This window comes from Sparus aurata, chromosome 14 (genome assembly GCF_900880675.1).
Source record: "Sparus aurata chromosome 14, fSpaAur1.1, whole genome shotgun sequence".
Lineage (NCBI taxonomy): Eukaryota > Metazoa > Chordata > Actinopteri > Spariformes > Sparidae > Sparus > Sparus aurata.
In genome coordinates, this window is record NC_044200.1 from 21,008,393 (window position 1) to 21,026,699 (window position 18,307).

General features: G+C 38.5%; 1 protein-coding gene across 8 annotated transcripts in view; it reads left to right on the forward strand.

The window, feature by feature from the left end:
* Positions 1-15,174, forward strand: part of dgki (diacylglycerol kinase, iota) — a 75,896-nt gene extending 60,722 nt beyond the window's left edge. For 4 of the 8 annotated variants that reach the window (XM_030439696.1, XM_030439693.1, XM_030439698.1 and 1 more), the window contains 12 exons: positions 1,339-1,439; positions 2,209-2,288; positions 2,565-2,609; positions 3,776-3,845; positions 4,127-4,167; positions 4,262-4,386; positions 4,499-4,524; positions 5,615-5,652; positions 6,092-6,212; positions 7,376-7,421; positions 7,640-7,739; positions 10,329-15,174. In XM_030439696.1, coding sequence (XP_030295556.1) covers positions 1,339-1,439; positions 2,209-2,288; positions 2,565-2,609; positions 3,776-3,845; positions 4,127-4,167; positions 4,262-4,386; positions 4,499-4,524; positions 5,615-5,652; positions 6,092-6,212; positions 7,376-7,421; positions 7,640-7,739; positions 10,329-10,439 — 904 coding nt within the window. In that variant the 3' untranslated portion in view covers positions 10,440-15,174. The remainder of the gene's footprint in view (positions 1-1,338; positions 1,440-2,208; positions 2,289-2,564; positions 2,610-3,775; positions 3,846-4,126; positions 4,168-4,261; positions 4,387-4,498; positions 4,525-5,614; positions 5,653-6,091; positions 6,213-7,375; positions 7,422-7,639; positions 7,740-10,328) is intronic. The other 4 variants (XM_030439695.1, XM_030439701.1, XM_030439697.1 and 1 more) reach the window with 2 other exon arrangements.
* The last annotated feature ends 3,133 nt before the right edge of the window (positions 15,175-18,307 follow it).

Below are 18,307 nucleotides of genomic sequence, written 5' to 3' on the forward strand. Positions count from 1 at the left end.
ACACATTTCGGACAACTCAGTGTTTAGTTTTTGTAAGAGATTTATCAGGTTTTGACAAAATCGTAGCTGTTTCCAACTTTTTGGTGAGAGTTTGTAGCATGAAATAAAACATTAACACGCGTCACGTCAGCAAATTGAATTTCACTGCAGGATCATTTATGTTTATTCACCACAAACAGCCAGATTACTGTACATTAATTATAAGCTGATGTTTGTGTGTTTGCATTCAAGTCAGTGACTGAACTCAGCACTCACCAGACTCTGGTTCTCTCTTCTTTTCCTCTCTTCTCTCTGTAATGTAATGTACATAAAGTCCAGTCAACAGTGCAGAACATAAACACCCGAAAATAGAGGTCACCTTTGCGGATCATAACCGCAGTCAGGTTGATAAATTGAATGAAGTTAAATCCACTTCTCTGAGCTCCAGATCAGAGCAGAATTCAATGTGACAAATTTGTGCCATCGTTGCCTTCAAAAACTCGTGTTGGTCGAACCCAAGTTGAGTGGTACCGTGTTGAATGTTTCTGTTGTGTGTGTGTGTTAAGTTATAATATATATGTGGACTAAGAGAGAGACTGACAGAGAGAGCGACTGTATGGCAGCATGCTGAAGCCTTCCACTTCTAATCGTGCTTCTGCCTCGTCTTGATGTTGTTCCTGCTGTAGTCCTTTTACCTTTACCTTTACCCTGAGCTGTGCTCTGAGTAGACCTGCACCATTCCTTTGCTCTCACTTGATGTCCATCCCCTCCCCCAGAAAAGCTGTTTTTTTTTTTTTTTTGTAATTTTGCTTCAGCTCTGAATGAGAAAACCAAAATAATGTAAATTGTATGCACGTTACGCCCGTGTCGATCCTTTGCAGGTAAGGTTTTGAGCTTTTGAGGCTGGGAAGATGGGTAATTTTGCCAACAATGTTTTCTCATTATACTTTTTCTTTTCGCCTATGTTTCTTTAATTCACGCTGAAGGCAATGCCCACAAAAACATTCACTTTAAAATGTGTTTGCCCACCTCAAACTCAAACTTAGAATCAGAGTCACGTCACAGGAGGACTGCATAATCTTTTGTCTTTGTTTATCTTTGCTACCACAGGGAGATTTTATTGCGTTTGCTAGTCTTTGCAAACTTCCAGTTATCAGTTAGAGTTTTAAAAATGAGCTGAATTACAAAACTGGAAGTGTCTTTACGTTGCAAAAGCTCAGATTTAGTTTGGGACTTGCGTGTCTGTGTGTGCATGTATGTATATACATGTCCTTATTGTTGTATGTTGGGGGATGTCTGAACTGTGTGTGTGTGCACCTACATGCACTTGTGTGTGTGTGTGTGTGGTTCTTTTTCCAGCCCTCACGCAGTTCCAGATCGCCTGCGTCTCCGGGTGAACCGGATCAGCCTGCAGGAGTACGACCGACTGCAGTACGACAAAGAACGACTACGAGACATCTGTAAGGCTCTGAATCACTCTCTGAATCACAAAATCTTGACTGTGGTTGTGTTTCAATTGATCTGTTTTATGTGCATTTAGAAACATCGCCTGAGAAAAGGTTTCACCAAAGTTTCCCGCTCTCTTTAAGTGGTTTGCCTTTTTCGAAAAGGAGTAAATGTGCTTAATTGGAGATGGAAACACATTTTGCCAGATTAGTTCTGATGTAGTGAATGTTTAACTCACATAAAAAGAAGAAGAAGAAGAAGAAGAAGGTGAAGGTGAAGAAGAAGAGGAGTTTTTTGGGCTTCTGACAAACAAGTGGTTTTGATCCAGTGCACAACATCTGCTTCTTCTTCACTGTTTATTACAGCGTGATAATGTGTAACACAGCCTATCACACTGTCGAAACTACCAATTTTGTCTGTTTTCTCAGCATCGCCTGAGAAAAGGTTTCACTGAAGTTTTCCTTTTTCCAAAAGGAGTTATTGCACCTAATTGGAAATGGAAACACATTTTTCCAGATTAGTTCTGATGTTGTGAACATTTAACGTGAGGAGAAAAAGGAGAAGAAGAAGAGTTTTTTTAGGCTTTTGACAAAAAAGTGGTTTTGTTCCAGTGCGCAACCTCTTTCACTGTTTATTACAGTGTGATAGTGTCTAACGCACACTGTCCTCTGACGAAACTACCATTGTTGTCTCATACGATGTGGCCAATAACCTGTATTTTTGCTTGTTCGTGAAAGTGGTCACTCACAGTAAGTTCCCTCTCAACCTGTTTGTGTCTTCCAGCCATCCCAGTGGGCATCGTGGTGGTGAGGGGCGACTGCGACCTCGAGACATGCCGACTCTACATCGACAGATTACAAGAGGCGAGTTTCCCCCTTTACCTTCACCATTACTTTAATGCTCCTCTTCCTCTCTCCCCTCTTCTGGTTCTTCCTCATCATCATTATTTCATGATGCTTGCAGCGTCATCTCTCCGCCAGTTATTTATAGATGGATATGCAAACCAGCACCAGTGGGAACGCAGAGCTGTGTGTCTGATGTGGGAAACCTTTGCTAACCGAGCTAACATCCGTGCAAGTTTTTGATGTAAATGCTTTGGCTGTTTGTTAACCTTGAAACCTGTCTGCTGTGCTTGCTAGGACTTACACCAGGCGCCATCTACTGGCCACAGAGTGCACTACCAGGTATATGACTTTTGGGTGTCTCACTGCAAGAAGAGATGGGTTATTTTTAGTTTTGGAGACTTTAGAAGCTACTTGCTACATTTTTTAAATCCCTCAGTCCGACTTTATACAATCTGTCATGATTTTAGAGACTTTTTCTCAGAATTTTATTCCCGCAATGATAGAAAAATGGCATTTTGGTTACACTAAACCCTTTAAAATGAGGAATTCAACAAGCTTAATATGGTCTAATACAGACTGACACCCATGTTGAGTAGAGAAAATGTTTCTGGACATTTGAAATATCAATCAGACCAATCAGTCAGACTTTATTTATAGAGCACTTTTCATACATTGTAATGTAGCACAAAGTGCTTTACAGAATTAAAACAGTAACAATTTCAATACCCCCCCCCCCCCCCCCCCCCCACATACATACGCAAACACATACTCCCACCTACACACACACACACACACACACACGTATCCAGCTACTTAAACACAGTAAGTGAAGTAAAAGAGTGAGTAATAATAAATGAATAAAGGGTAATAAATAAAACAAGGCATTAACAACAGGTATTGCGGAACTGAGGAAACGCTATCATTGATGTATTTCACTGAGGAGACACTAGAGGCAGTAAAATAAGATGAAATAATAAAATAATAAAACACTAAAACTAAGACTAAAGGAGGTTAAAAGTCTAAAACTGCTGTGAAATCAATAATATAAATAAGTAAATTGTGAATACAGTAAAACAAGATAAAACACAATAATGAAGGCAAATAGATAAGTGGTGAGTGAATAGATAAATAGAATAAAACCAGGTTTAAGCAGAATAAGACTCAATAAATAAATCAAATTCAGCTAAAAGCTAGCCTAAAAAGGAAGGTCTTAAGGTTGCTCTTAAAAGTATCAACATTCTCCAGCGCCCTTAGACCGAATACAAACTGATTCGGTCTAAAACTAATTAAAACCAAGCTACACGCTGCCTCATTGTCTTAATTGTCTCTGTCTTGCTATTAATTGTTGACTGCTCAAAACAAAAACACTTAATCTCTGTCTGGATTTCTCTCTTTTTGCTTCTCCTCTCTTCAAACAAACCCCATGTTAACTTTTATAACAATCACTTTTATCGCTCTGTGAACGAACGATGAAGATCACAGTGTTCGTCTCTCTTTGTCTTCAGGACGAGTGCCGAGGCGTCCCCAGGACCAGTTCAACCAGTAGACTCTCTCCCAACTGGAGCTTCTTGGACTGTGAGTGATTGAAACCCTGACACATGTTGACAATCATGGGGATGTTTTCAAAACAACAACAACCTGATTTTTGTAACACTAATTTCAGCCACAAGAGGCTGATGTGCACCACAACCACATGTTCTAAATAAGACTAAAAGCATTCATGTTTTATTCCAAGCCAGTTTTAGTTTAACATAATAAATGAGCTAATTAATAGATAATACAAAGCTGTCCAGGTGATAAAGTTCAAGCTACAGTAAAAGTGTTTTCTTGTTCACGTGTGCGTCTCGTCTCTGCAGCCACATCAGCTGATCGCTTCTATCGCATCGACAAGGCTCAGGTAAACATTTCTTTAGGTTAAGATCACACCTGATTTGACTGAGATGTTTGTCTGCTCGTATATATTTAGATTCCTCTCTGCTGTGTGTTTGCAGGAGCACCTCCACTTTGTGACAGAAATCTGTCAGGATGAGGTGTTTATCCTGGACCACGAGGGACCTACGGTGAATCAGGCAGCGTCCACGGGGATGCCTGATCTGGTGGTGGAACCTACTGCTGGGTACGTCCACATATAAAGGAGACACACACACACTTTTTTAATAAATAACAAGATAACATAACTATTAATTAACTCAATTACATTTGAATTCTTCTGCAATTTATGTTTCCAGGACTCCCTTGACATCTGAGGAACAAGGTAGAAGAAACACACACACACACTTTAGCACACATAAGTGTATAAAAACTGATTTCTGGCTGTAGTTAAATCACTTTAAAACCTGCAAGTGAAGTCTAAAAGTAAGAGAATGACCCCGAGGCCAGCAGCTCATATTCATAGCTTCTTATTAATCATGCCTGTAACAAATCATCCAGTCGAAAGATGTCTGGCTATGCAAAGTCAGAAGCTACAGCTTCCTCAATGTGACCTGAACAGGTTTCAGTTTTATAAATCACCACGTTCCGCCCTGTGACCATTAGAACAATAACGTCTCTGGAGACGAGTTCTGGAAACGTTTAAGGATGTTTACTGTGGTGGTCAAGAAATAAGTCCCTGGGATTCCTGGGACTCTCCGGTTTAATGGAGCTGTTCCTCATCCTGACATGTTTACTGTTTGTCCACTGACAGTTTTGACACCTGCAGCAGCAAACAACACTACAACACTTGAAATATACAGTAACACACTCACACATTTCTGCTTGGATTTGATTTTCTCTTGTTGTATTTTCTTACTCGTCCTGTTTGAAGCTTCATACGTTTCATTTTACGTCAAGTTTGTTTCATTGTTTTGTTTGTTTACCTCTAATAAGCAGTAAAATGTTTGTTGCTGCAGATACAAAAATGACAAAAACTCTCCCTGCAAATGACTTGAGTAGAGTATTAATTCTGAAAAACTAGAGGCAGGTATTTTAGTTGCTTGACGTGCTGTTGCGAGCAGTTTCTTGAGAGACAATGAAAATACTCTGCTATGAGGAAATAACTTTGTCCTTCACTTGACCGGACAAAACACAAACGAACCTCAACGAGTGCAACGACTCATGATTACATCTATTTTCTTACTTCTGTCATCTTGAAACATGTACGTTTCACAACCTCAGCAGAATTCTAGTTGATTAAAAAGTAATGCTGGTGAAAAGTCCCCAGAGTTTCTTTAAGAGTTAGTCATCATCTCGAACAGCTGTATTTCAACACAGATATTTGTAGACTAAGGCGTGTCTGGGGAAAAGTGAGAAGTCTGCAGAAATCAGTGAACCGACGCAATGATTTCCGTCTGTTTGTGTGTTTACAGCCCTGCTGACAGCTGCCAGTACAGGAGACCTCTCTATGGTAAAGTTCAATCCCACACTGACAGACGGACAACACAGTTTGTCCTTGACTGTGTAACAAAAAAACCTGTTTCACCTGTTTGTTTCTGCTGTACTTTCATGGGATTTTTCAACCAGAACTCAGCCAAACAGACTCATCTTCAAAACATTTATAAGTCTGCTCAGCCAAAGATGAGTCAACATAAAGACTCATATAATCTCTAGACACTCAAACTGCTGTATGACACAAGAATGTTACAGTCGACGGCCTTGTTTCCTGATAGAGGTCGATCTTAAAAGTTTAAGGTGAAAAGTATTCAGATATTCCTGGAGCAAACAGCGTCACATCACAACGTTACACTGCTTTGTAAAGGTTTTTTACCCTGAAGCTACAAGTGAGGACTCTGTGTGTGCCGTCTGTTAATAAATCCTGATTCCACTTCTCTGTTTTCTGCCTGCAGCTGTTGGAGTGTGTGCGTCGAGGCGTCAGCCTGTTGGTCAGAAACTCTGGAGGTTGCTCAGCGTTACATATAGCTGCTCAGAACGGACACACAGAGCTGGTCAGCTACATACTGCAGCAGGGTGAGAGTGTGCATGATGTGCATGTAGGTGTCTGTGTGTGTGATTATCTTAAAGGTGCTTTATGTGTCATTGGTCATGTCAACAAACGGCTTTGACGGCCTCCTGAGTGTATTTTTATGATGTCTTTTCAAAAGTGGCACAACGTCTGCAGCACAAAACATGAGAAATGTGTCACTTTAACAGGTTTAAAGTTATAACTCTAAAGATTAAAGGCCCTTTCTCTGAGGTTGTATACACAACTCACCCTGTTACAAGACACCTTCAACATGAAAGTTACAAAAAGTTACATCATTTCTCTTTAATAGGAAACAGGATGTCGGTATTAACTAACAAAAGCAACTCTTGTTTTCACAACAATAGACACTTTGTCGTTTGGGGAAAACCCTTTATAATGATCCGACTTTAGGTCCTTCACGTCTTATGAAACCAGCTATAACACGACTTTTATGTTTATTTATGATTTAATTTACAAACATCAGAGAAATACACCAGTCTGAACAAATCCTGGTCGACCTTTTCAACCACCACAGCAGACGGACTCACTTCTGCTCTGAGAATAGCTGCGAGAAAAATGTAAACAAACATTAACTGCTAAAGGAGAACTCCGCCGATTTTACGCAAAACAGTCAGTTTCCAGGTCTTGGGGAGTAAAACTGCATATACGAAGGTGAATAAAGCTTTTTGTGGCTCAAATCTGAGGAACTGCCGCAAGTTATGTCACTTAAGTCAGTTATAAAAGGTTTATTTGTTTTGTTTTTTGGGTGAAAAAGTGTCCAAAAACAACACAAACAAAACCATCAGAGATGATGGGCAAATACACAGACAATAACATTAAACAATTACATTTGCAACAATTAATTATGATAATTGAAGGTGTAGTAAGAGTCCAGGTGATGAGAGTATCATGATTATGTTGGGTATGTTTGGATATTTGTAAGGAAAAGGAGGAAAAAAGGTTGTCAAGTTTAGTGGTGAAATCTGTAGCCTGCTCCTCACCTCAACTTGACTAGCATACGACTAGCATAGCACACTTGAATTGTGGGTAATTTTGACAAGGAATTAGAATATGTGTAATGATCAAGGTGATATTTGTTGTTCTGCTCATTGTTGTGTTTTGTCCATAGAATCAAATCTCTTTGTGTTTGTTGTTTCTTCCTCTTCAGGCTCTAAAGTGCTTCTGGATTTGACAGACAGAGAGAAGTATGTTGGGTACTTTTCATTTTATTTTTTCTAAAGGAACCTCTGTGTTTGTTTACTGTATCAACTTATTGCTCATGCTCTAATAACGTGCCAACAACAAACCTAAACCCTCCTTTAACTGCTGGGTGGAACAGCAACCTTTTAGATTTGAAGTCGGGGAGATTTTGTGACTCTCTGCTCGTCTTCACAGTTTGTCTGATCACCTTCTTCTGTGTGTTTGTTTGTAGAGGAGACACTGCGTTGCACAAAGCGGCTTCCGAGAAGCAGCATGCCGTGTGTCGGTTGCTGGTGGAGGCCGGCGCGTCGCTTGAAAAGACCAACTTCCAGGTAAAAACGCGCTACACGTGCTGCTGCACCTGCTGCTGCACCTGAGAAACACTAGGGTTTCCTGTAAGTCCTGCTGAGTCATATCAGAGCGTCAGCCTGACGTGTAAATGATCTACGGAGAACAGCAGGGTGTGGCCTCCGCTGTGTAGAGCACAAATTTGAAGTTGATCGTCAGGTTGTCAGCAGGTTTGATTTGTGTACAGTTTTATTTGGGGGAAGTCCCGACCTGAGCTGCAGGTGATTGCAGGAATTTTCTTGGAGTTTAAGGGAGCCTGACTTCCTCTGACACTTTGTTTGTGTGTTCTGGGATCATTTGCACACTTTTAGAACACCGGAAAGAAATGTAAAAGCAGAAAACAACACAAGACGCGTTTCTTTAATACTTTAAAAGCACCAGAACTTTTAACTCACAACATCCTGTGAGTGCAGAAATGAGAAAACAGAGTCTTCCATGAAACATCACGAAGAAGCCACAGCAACAGTCATAGTGCATTAAACACTTTATGATTTCCAAGTTGTTCACTGTAACCTCAACTTTCACTTTCCAACTAACCACTGAACAAGTAACCACAATAGCTTCAGATGAACTCAGCAATTTGTGTAATTGTAAGAGCTGTTGCATGACGAGGCACTTAACGATCTCTGTAAAACAGCTGCGGTAAATTTTGAATCATCTACTTTCTAGTGAATTCGGCATTACATAGAAAACAAGGACGTTTCTTTTCTCGTGAAGTGTCTGTTTGTCAAGTCATCGCTGAAAAAGTCTGTTTTCATGTCTCAAGTGTGTCGTACCGCCCTGAACTGATTAATGAAGTTATTAAAGAATGAACTATATTGACGGTAAACATGTCAAATTAAAATACAGTAAGCTGTAGCTGATAAAGGGCTACTTCAAAGTCACCAGACTCCATTAAAAAAAAGCTAAATTTTGACATTTGTTGCGTTCGGAGAACCTATATAAACTTTGTGAAGCGCTGTCCGCACATTCTTGACTATTTGGGCCTTCTTGTTCATTCGGCAAACATTACACGTGAAGATATTTCTTTCCTTGTGTATTAAATATATCCATCCATTCCAGCAAGGTAGATGTATATTTGCCTACCAAGCCACTTGTCCACTTGTGATGTTAACAGCTTTCTTTGACTATCACAAACAGCCAGAAGATTTAATTTTAAGGTGGATTATATCACTGGATCAGGCAACATAATGTAAAATATGTTTCCCAGTCAAAGAGTTATTTTAATTTTTTTCTCCTCAACCATCTTGTGACATCTGGAAGTTAACTTCCACACGTCTAACTCTGCTGAAACTCTCTCATGACACCAACTTATGTAACATTTATTGCTTAAACAATCACTGTGGCCGTAAATTGATGACTTGCCCAACAGAAAATTAATTGTGCAACAATTTTGATAATCAGCGAATCACTGTGGGTTGAAATGTGCTGGTTCCGCTTCTTAAATGTGAAGATATTTTTGTGCTTTCCTGTGTGGTAAACTGACTGTGTTTGTGTTTTGATCTTTTGATTCGACAAAACAAGACATTTAAAGGGATATTCCGGTGTAAGTTTAATCCATGGTCTAAAATCTAAATCACTGTGAAACTGTGTTAGAGTCCCTCTCGAGAGATCAAGTTAGCAGACCGCTAATTTACGGAGTTTTATCAACCTCAGAAACGACCGCACGACAACAATACACTGCAGTAAATGGATCCAAATATAAACCGCCACCAAAAAGCCACAAATAATGCTCAGAACAGCACCAAACTTCAGCAACAGTACAAATAGGGTCTCAGCACATAGTCCGGGGCATCTAACCTCCGCTAGCTTAGCTGGATTTCTACTGAAAAGCTGACTAAATTTACCTACTCTTCTGCAGCAGCTTCCTGTTGACGGGAAGTCCCGACGAGTCGATTACCGAGTGCAGTAGAGTTCCGCGGCTCATGGATGAAAATGTATGATTATGACTCCATGGAAAAGCAATCAAAGTTCATATGTGTCTTACCTGCCAGTTTATAACAGTTATTATCGAGAGCGGACAGGGAAAAGAACAGAATTGAGCATTTCTAACCGCACTCGGTAATCGTCGCGTCGGGACTTCCCCGACCCGGAAGCTGATGGAGGAGAGTTGAAATCTGTTTTTAGCTTCACAATAGAAATCCAGCTAAGCTAGCGGAGGTTAGATGCCCCGGACTATGTGCTGAGACCCTATTTGTACTGTTGCTGAAGTTTGGTGCTGTTCTGAGCATTATTTGTGGCTTTTTGGTGGCGGTTTATATTTGGATCCATTTACTGCAGTGTATTGTTGTCGTGCGGTCGTTTCTGAGGTTGATAAAACTCTGTGAGCTAGCGCTCTGCAAACTTGATCTCTCGGGGGGGTCCTGCTCGGTGTCACGGTGTGTTAGAACATGGATTAAATTTACACCGGAATATCCCTTTAAATTCATCAACTTGAGTTCAGGGAGATTGTAAATGTCATAAATCACTATTTATTCACCAAATACTTCCGTTTCAGTTTCAGCCCTAAGCTTTTATTTTGTTTTAATGACGGTTTCTCCTCTCACACATTAACATCTGTGTGTCTCCACCAGGGGAAGACTCCAGCGGACCAAGCGGAGGGAGACTCTGAGCTCGCCACCTACCTGAGCACCCAAAAACACCCTTCTTCCACCACCAACGAAGACTTGGAGACGGCTGTCTGAGGCTCACACACACTCACACACACTCACTCTGCCTCTCTGGACTCACACACTCGTAGTGGAGACGAATCTGAGAGAGAAAAGTGTAAAAAAAAGAAAAAGAAAAAAGAAATCGGACTCCATCGTCTCCACAGAGGTGAACGAGACGCAGCAGAGGAGTGAACTGCTTCAGCTCACAGCAGCACTGCAGTGGAGATTTTAATGGTCAAACTATTTATTTGTATTTATTTATTCATATTCTATTTATTGGTTGTGCTGATTGATCGACTGAGTGATTGATTGTAGGACTTTTAACGGTTCAGGATGCAAGTGCACTTTGAGCAGCCGTCGCGGGTCGTGAGTTCATGAAAACCATGTTGTTTATTTTGGTCACAATTCATGTTTTGAGAATGAATTTACTCAGTAAGAAGTGTTGAAAATAATCAATATAACATAAAGTTTCATTTCAGAACTGATGGACGTACTAAAGGCTTCTATGTTTACCCCATAAAACCTGTGTGCCAAAGACATTGCACTGACGTAGTGTCATATCTGTTTCTCTATCGATCCCTCACAGCGGTTGGTTTTCACATTAATCCCCAAAACAGATTGCTTTGAATTTATGATGTTTCATTTTCCATCGATGGATCAACAGAGCTTAAAAATGTCTTTTCAGCTGACTCACTTTTAGTTCAGAAAGCCGGAAGTGACTAAAATAACTTTATTCTTATAAAACAAGGAATAAAAGATGCTTCCCACGCTCACATTAAACACGAGGAACTCACATGAAACAGTTAAAGACTGAAATTAGTAACAAAATAAATCATAGGAATTGTTGAATTAGTTAAAGATAAGTACGGAAGGCAGGAAGTGACAAAGGAAAAACCTTTTTTTTTAAAAAACTGGAGCAAAAATGTTTCACACGTGCAAATGAAAAAAGCAGATACTTAAAATCTTAAAAGTAACAGTCAAAAGTTTAAATCAACAAAATAAATTACAAGAAAATGTATATTTCTGTATAATGAAGGCCGTAAGAAAGACAAAAACATACTCCATGAGGTCATTTGTAATCCTCTGACTCAAAATTTTGGCATTTTTCTTGTGAAATTCTTGATATTTTCACCGTTTCCAGACTTTAAAAATGCCTCAAGAAAGAATCACACTTTTGCTCCAGCTGCTCTCAGCGGACATCGATTTGTTTTAAGGTGTCACAAGCCAAAACGTTTGGGAACATTTGCCCTTAACTATCGTAAAACATCTGAACACGACCTGTTAGGTTTTATCATTTTTTTGCTCTGTGTGGTCCAAACTTTTTATTTCATTACAATCATCAGTTTCCTGTTTTTACTGTTTCATTCCACCGTGTGTCGGACTTGTCGTTGGTCGCAGGAGTCGACAGCTGATGTTACGTAATGATGTGGACGTAAATTTCTCTTTCATAGCAAAAAAATTATCGTAGGTGTAGTTTTATTATCATCTTAGTGGAAAAGGTCTCACGACAGGACTGTGTGAGACGGCTAAAAAAAGGTTTTTAAAGAGATTAATAAGGACATTTATATATTGGATAGAAAATAATCAAACATGTGATCAAAACTTTCTATAACGTTTCATTTTTGATTACAGCGTCCTCTGAGTCTTTACAGAAGATTTGGGACTAAATGTATGTGGTGTGGAAAATAAACAATACTCACAATACAGTAATGACAAGACAGTAGTGATGATATATAACATTAAAGAGTGTTACACCTGATTTACAGAACATTATCTAACTTTTATCACAACATAAATGAAGGCAAACAGTCATAATATTGAATTTTAGCTCAGTTATAGCACTGAAACAGAACTTTTTCGCAAATATTTTTACAATTTATTCATATTTTAAAACCTTGTGTGTGTCTTAAAGAAAAAATTCCCCCAAATAATTGGTCTCAGCCCCTCAAATTTAAATATTGTCTAGCTTTTTTAATATTTTATTACTGTAAATTAAATGTCTTTGAGTTTAGGACAAGAAAAAGGGTTTTGGAAAATTAAGATTAAGCTTGTTTCAGGAGCAAAAAGTGAATCAATAAATTTAGAAAATAACATAAATTGATTATGAAAACAATCCCGAGAATCACAGGAATAAAAAGCTAAAAACTCTCTTAGTTATATTAAATCAAGTCTAAACAAAATGTTGCTTCTCAAATTGAATCAAATAAAACTGAAGCTCATATCACCGACTGAACCACTTCACATTATTTAGGAAGCACCAGTATCAACAAAAACCAACACATTAGTTCTCGTGCAGAGTTATTGATCGTTCGATGAGTGCAGCTAGTCGATCGTAGTGGACACACCAAACTACATTCAAAAAACAGGCGTTTTAAGCATAATCACAAAGCTGTTCATCTTTAATTGTCTCACTCTCCAATATTTAAACTTTTCACACCGCGATAGTGTGCGTCTGGTACTCCTGACCCGACAAGGCTTTTCACATGCAGCTTGTGTGTGTGTGTGTGTGTGTGTGTGTGTGTGTGTGTGTGTGTGTGTGTGAGACAAAATCCCCCAGTTCCATATCAAACCTGAAAAGAGAGAAGTCAGTGCGGCTGCAACAGAAAAATGAAGCTTTGTTTTCTCTGTTCAGCACGAACGCAATGACAGACGGTCAGGTGTGTGTGTGTGTGTGTGTGTGTGTGTGTGTCCGCAGCATTTATCCAAGAAGAAAAAGAAGAACTGAGCCATATTCAATGCAATATGAATAGATGACGTCTTTTTGCATTTCTCTATTAATCGTTTACATTACATTAATGTTTTTAACATAGTCGACCATTTTAGCACCGAGGAGTATTGAATGTGCAATTTTACTTCAGTGCTGGTTGGGTTTATGATTGTCTTGTTCTTTTTTTGTTTTCATTTCTTTCTTTTGTGTGCTTTTATGTCGATGGATTGAACTTTTAAACAACCCTGTGAGGTCTCTCTGATATAACCTGTTGTAATTTAAATTGATATATAAAGTAGGAAGTTGCTTCCAAACTATCTTGCGGGGACATTTGAACATTTCTCAGATGTAGCCATCGTAGAAGTCTGGATTTTTAACATGGAGGTTTGGTGGAAATCAAACTTACAGTATTACATTTGATGTTTCCATCATGTTTTTGTCATTTTTCTCTACTATCAAAACTCGCTCAAGGCAACTTAGAGCAAAGAAACTGCTTACTAGAAGTCTTTCAGAGCTTTCAGCAGCATTTTGTGGCCTTCCATGATGTGGCTGAAAGCTCCAGAAGATATCGAGCGCACCTTAAGCTCAAACATTTTAACAAAAGTCTGTTTTTTCTTTCATTAAAGAGTCAAATTTGAACATATTCATCTCACAAATGCCATAAAGACAAAGACAGAAAAAGGATATTTAACCTTGAGGGGGAAGATGCAAAATATTTTGTTCAAAAAGGGGAAAAACATTTGTACAGTTATAATAAATCAACTACAATTCCATATTTTTCTCGAAACGTGGCTTAAATTTTCTCAAAGTCTCTTTCTGAATCGATTGGCTTCCCCTGTTTTTAGCTTCACCCTCTACTTCAAAATACGATCAGTAGTTCGATTGCCAGTGACGACCAAAACAACATGACCGCTGCAGCAGACGTACCGGACATTCGTCTTACAGTCGCCGTTTAGTTTCGTTTAGGAAAACATTGTGGTTTCGGTTAAAAAAAACTACGATACCTCAAACTGCAGAAACTGACATATCGACGCTATGTAAATAAATAATGTACATTACATAATTTCTTATGTTAGTAAGTTAAAATAACTCACTGTTGACTCTCACACGGAACATTAACGGCGAACTTGTTGATCTTTACGCTCTATAACCCTTCACGTCCTCTGTTGCAGCTGTAATAATTACTACGGCCACTAGAGGTCGCTGCCCAGATGAGAAATGTAAATATAGGTCGTAATAAGCTGCGTTTGTTTTTTTTCTTTTCCAGCACCTGAATTAAATTTGTGAGAAAAGTAGATTTTTGTGTGTGTTCCCGACTCGGGAACACACACAAAAATCTACTTTTCTTACAAATCGCACCTTTAAACCGTATTTGGATGTGCGACAATCTTTGTTTTTTTTGTGTGTCTACAACATTTGTGATGCTCTGCCGCATCTCACGCCTCTCATGTTTCATTTTCCCCGTCAAAGTATTTATCGAAGGATTTCTACGATGGCTACAACTGTCGACGTCCAACACTGAGACATTTCTGGAGGCTTTTTAAGGCAGTCGAAAAAATGTGTGTACATGAAAACAGCCCCGAAACTCTCCTGTGAACGGTTATGACATTTTTCTAGGAAGTGACTGTGATTCTAAGCTCGGCCCGCTCTGAATGACACACACACACACACACACACACACACACACACACACACACACACACACACACACACGCTTCTTATCACTCTTTTATTGAGTAGAAACTTTGTATTAAATCGTGTCTCTCATCAGCGTTGGCTATGCATGGCATTTTTTCTTACCTCCCTTGGGATTATTTTCTGGTCATGGCATAAAGGATTGGCATTATTATTATTATTATTATTATTGTTGTTTAAATTATTAAATTATTCTAGTTTTAAATGATTTCTACCTGAGTTTTCTCTTCGATTGTTATGTTTTTTTTGGGTTCTTTTCTGCTTTTGTACTTCTTATTTTTCTGCTGATGACGATGATGATGGAATTACTTGAAGTTTGTTTGTTTTATTTTATTGATTTGTTAAAAGAAGATGTGATGCTGTTTATGTCGCCTCTGACCTTATTTCCTGTTTGAAAGATTGTTGAAGAAATCGGAGTTACTACACGGGGAATTTCCCGTTTCTCAAACCAAGATGACATTTATCTAGAGGTGTCCCAACATGATGAAGACGTCAGTTTTTATGCTGCCCAACAGTGTTCACGCACAATGTTTTTATTCCTCTTGTGATGAGGAACATTTACATTACGAAATCAGATATGTACAAACAGGCTGAAAGGCTCATTGTTGCCCTTTAGTCATCCAACCTGCTCTGGATGATGAATAATCTCAAAGGAATTAGTGGTTTGTGGGATTACAGAGACATTAAAAATCTAAATCAAACATGACCGTGCAAATCACCGCTGCTGCACGTCTGCCTCGCAGGCAAAAGTAGATCAGTCAGCAAATTTATACAAAGTAGATGATTCAGTTCTGTGGGTTCACCCGGGCGGGTGGAGTTAAGACCATCTGGACGGTTCGAACAGCAGAAGGAAGTTGATAACAACGTTTCACTTTCAATTTCTGCATTTTGACAGACGCTATCAAACTTTTAAAGTTATATTTAAACAGCTCTTCTTCCTGCCATCTCACTGACAGTAATATACAGAAAGTCACGTGAATATTATGGAGGACTGAAACTGCCAAAATAAAATAAACATAAATGGCTCAATAATTTAATGTAGACATTAATTAGTGTGTAAAGTGTGACACTATTTATATTATTTGTTTTACCATTTAATGTGTGACTATTTATTTGGAATTTGATTATTCATTAACATGTATCTTTCAAAATGCAAAGGGAAAAGAATGCAGAAATAAATATGTAAATAAAAATATTTTAATGGATAAATTAAATTAAATAATTAAATTAAAGTAAATAAATGGGAGAGTTATTTAATAATTATTTATTAAAGATAAAATGTATACAGAATTAAAAATCAATTTAAGCCACATTTTATAAATAATTTTACTTTTAATTTAAATGTGTATATATTTAAGAACCAATATAAAGCCAATTATTATTATTTTTATTTATTTAGTTTTTATTTTGGCTGTTTTAGTTGTCCATAGATTATATAAAACCCTAGTTTGGCTGTGATTAGTCAACAAAAACCTCTTAAATAAAACGTATGATGGATTTCACAAATGAAACCTTACAAATCGTGATGTCTTTTTCTGGTTTAAATTTGTATTACCTTGATTTTTAAAATGGAAAGATGCCTTGAATGTTAATCAAGTACTGACAGTTTATTACTAGTTTAAGTAATCACAGAGTGGAAACTTGACCTCTGTAAATCATTACCAGTGGTCATTACAGGGTGTGTTAACGTTACGTAAGTGTTTATTACGAGGTCACTTACAGTTTGAGACTCTACAAACAGTGAAATCTATCTTTAGAAATCCAAACTGCTTCATATTTTTACCGCCTGTGATGTTTCAGACGTAGACTTTATATATTTTGATGGTCTTATAATCACTAGATGACCTGACATTTCCTGGCGTACTGAAACATGTATTCACTGTGTTTTGCTGTTTCATTAACATTTCAAAATTCCACTTTTAAAAGGTCAGACTGGCACTCGTTTTACTGTAAGAGAATCCTGAATGTAACACGAGACTGAGAGGTTTATCAGGCGGCTGAGAAGTCAAACACAAGCTCAATGAGTCACCGCAGGGAACTTCCTTAAAGGACAACGTACCTGTGGTCGACTGAATATTCACCTAATAAGGTCCACACAGCTGGAGCTTGCTGGTTAGGTTGAGTTCCCGGGGAGTTTTCCGTTTGTGATTTGTCCGAACACTTAAGGGAGTTCCCATCATTGTTGGTGTCCAAATGAAAAAGATAAAGAACTTGTTCTTCAGCTTGGAAACAGAAATTGTAGGAACAGAAACATTAAGTAAAAGCTGCAGATCAGCTACTAAAGTAACTTTGTGAGGAGACCATTTCTTCATTTGTTTCTGAGGTAAAAAGAAAACTTTAAATCTGAACGGACATTACGTTTTTGAACTTATCTGCCAAACAAGGCCTCAAGTTTCAAACCACAGCATAAACTGTCTACAGAGATGGAATTGTTGCTGCTGGAAACTTAAAAATGCAGAATTGTGCAAAATTAAATGAGTACGGACGCCCTGAACGGTCATGGATCGCACATATACGCATATCTCTTCCATTTTCCTGTGATAAATTTTTGGTGTTTTCTCGAGATCATGGGTTGTTCATGTCATAATCATGTCATAACAAATGACCAATTTTTTCCTGAGAGGGAAACCAGAGAATATTCTCCCCACACAATCACCTGATTTCACCCAAATCTTATAAAGTCACAGTAATCCGGGATGTTCAGCTCTGAGCAACACACTCCTCTGGTGACACTCTTCTTTGTATACATCCATGGCAACCTCATAAACTGGAGTCACACACTTTACACCCCCGAGTGTAGGATGTGTCATCAGCGTTTTGATTATGTTTCCAGGAAGTTAAAAACTCTGAAATACCATTGAAAAACAGCTTTTTTTTGCCACTTTTGGGCCTGCAATTGGTGTCAAGGTGATGTGGAGTGAAATATATGGAGAAAAAACACAACAATGGTTTTGACTTCAATCGTTTGGGAGTTCCTCAAAGCGTCACGTAGCTTTGTACATCATAACGATACATACAAAGCTAAAGTGAAGCAACTCACTTAAAGCTGCACGATGTAGTTTTTTCTGCCTAAAATGACTAAATAAACAAGCGCTCTTTGTATTCATGACTGAATAAACTGAATAAACAAACCGACCGTAAAGGACAACACAGATTCACACTGTTTTACTTTGTTTGTATGTGGCGGACCCTGCCACCTTTCTAGCGTCTTATTTTCCTCTGAGAGCATCTTGTTTATTCAGTTATGGACAAAATAAATATTTCTGAGTTCGTATTATAACCGCTTTTAAAATTCTGAACTATAAATCGGCCTTTTAAGGATGAAAATCCCCGTTAAATACGGTGAACTGACGCTTCTATACCCGTAGTTTTCAATGCTTCATGAAATCCATCGACTGTGGTTGCAAACTTGAATCTAACGTCTTTTAACATTCTTTATTTTTGTCGCGGCGGCTGCAGGTCTGGCATAACTCGTGCGCCACAGGCATGTGAGTCATGA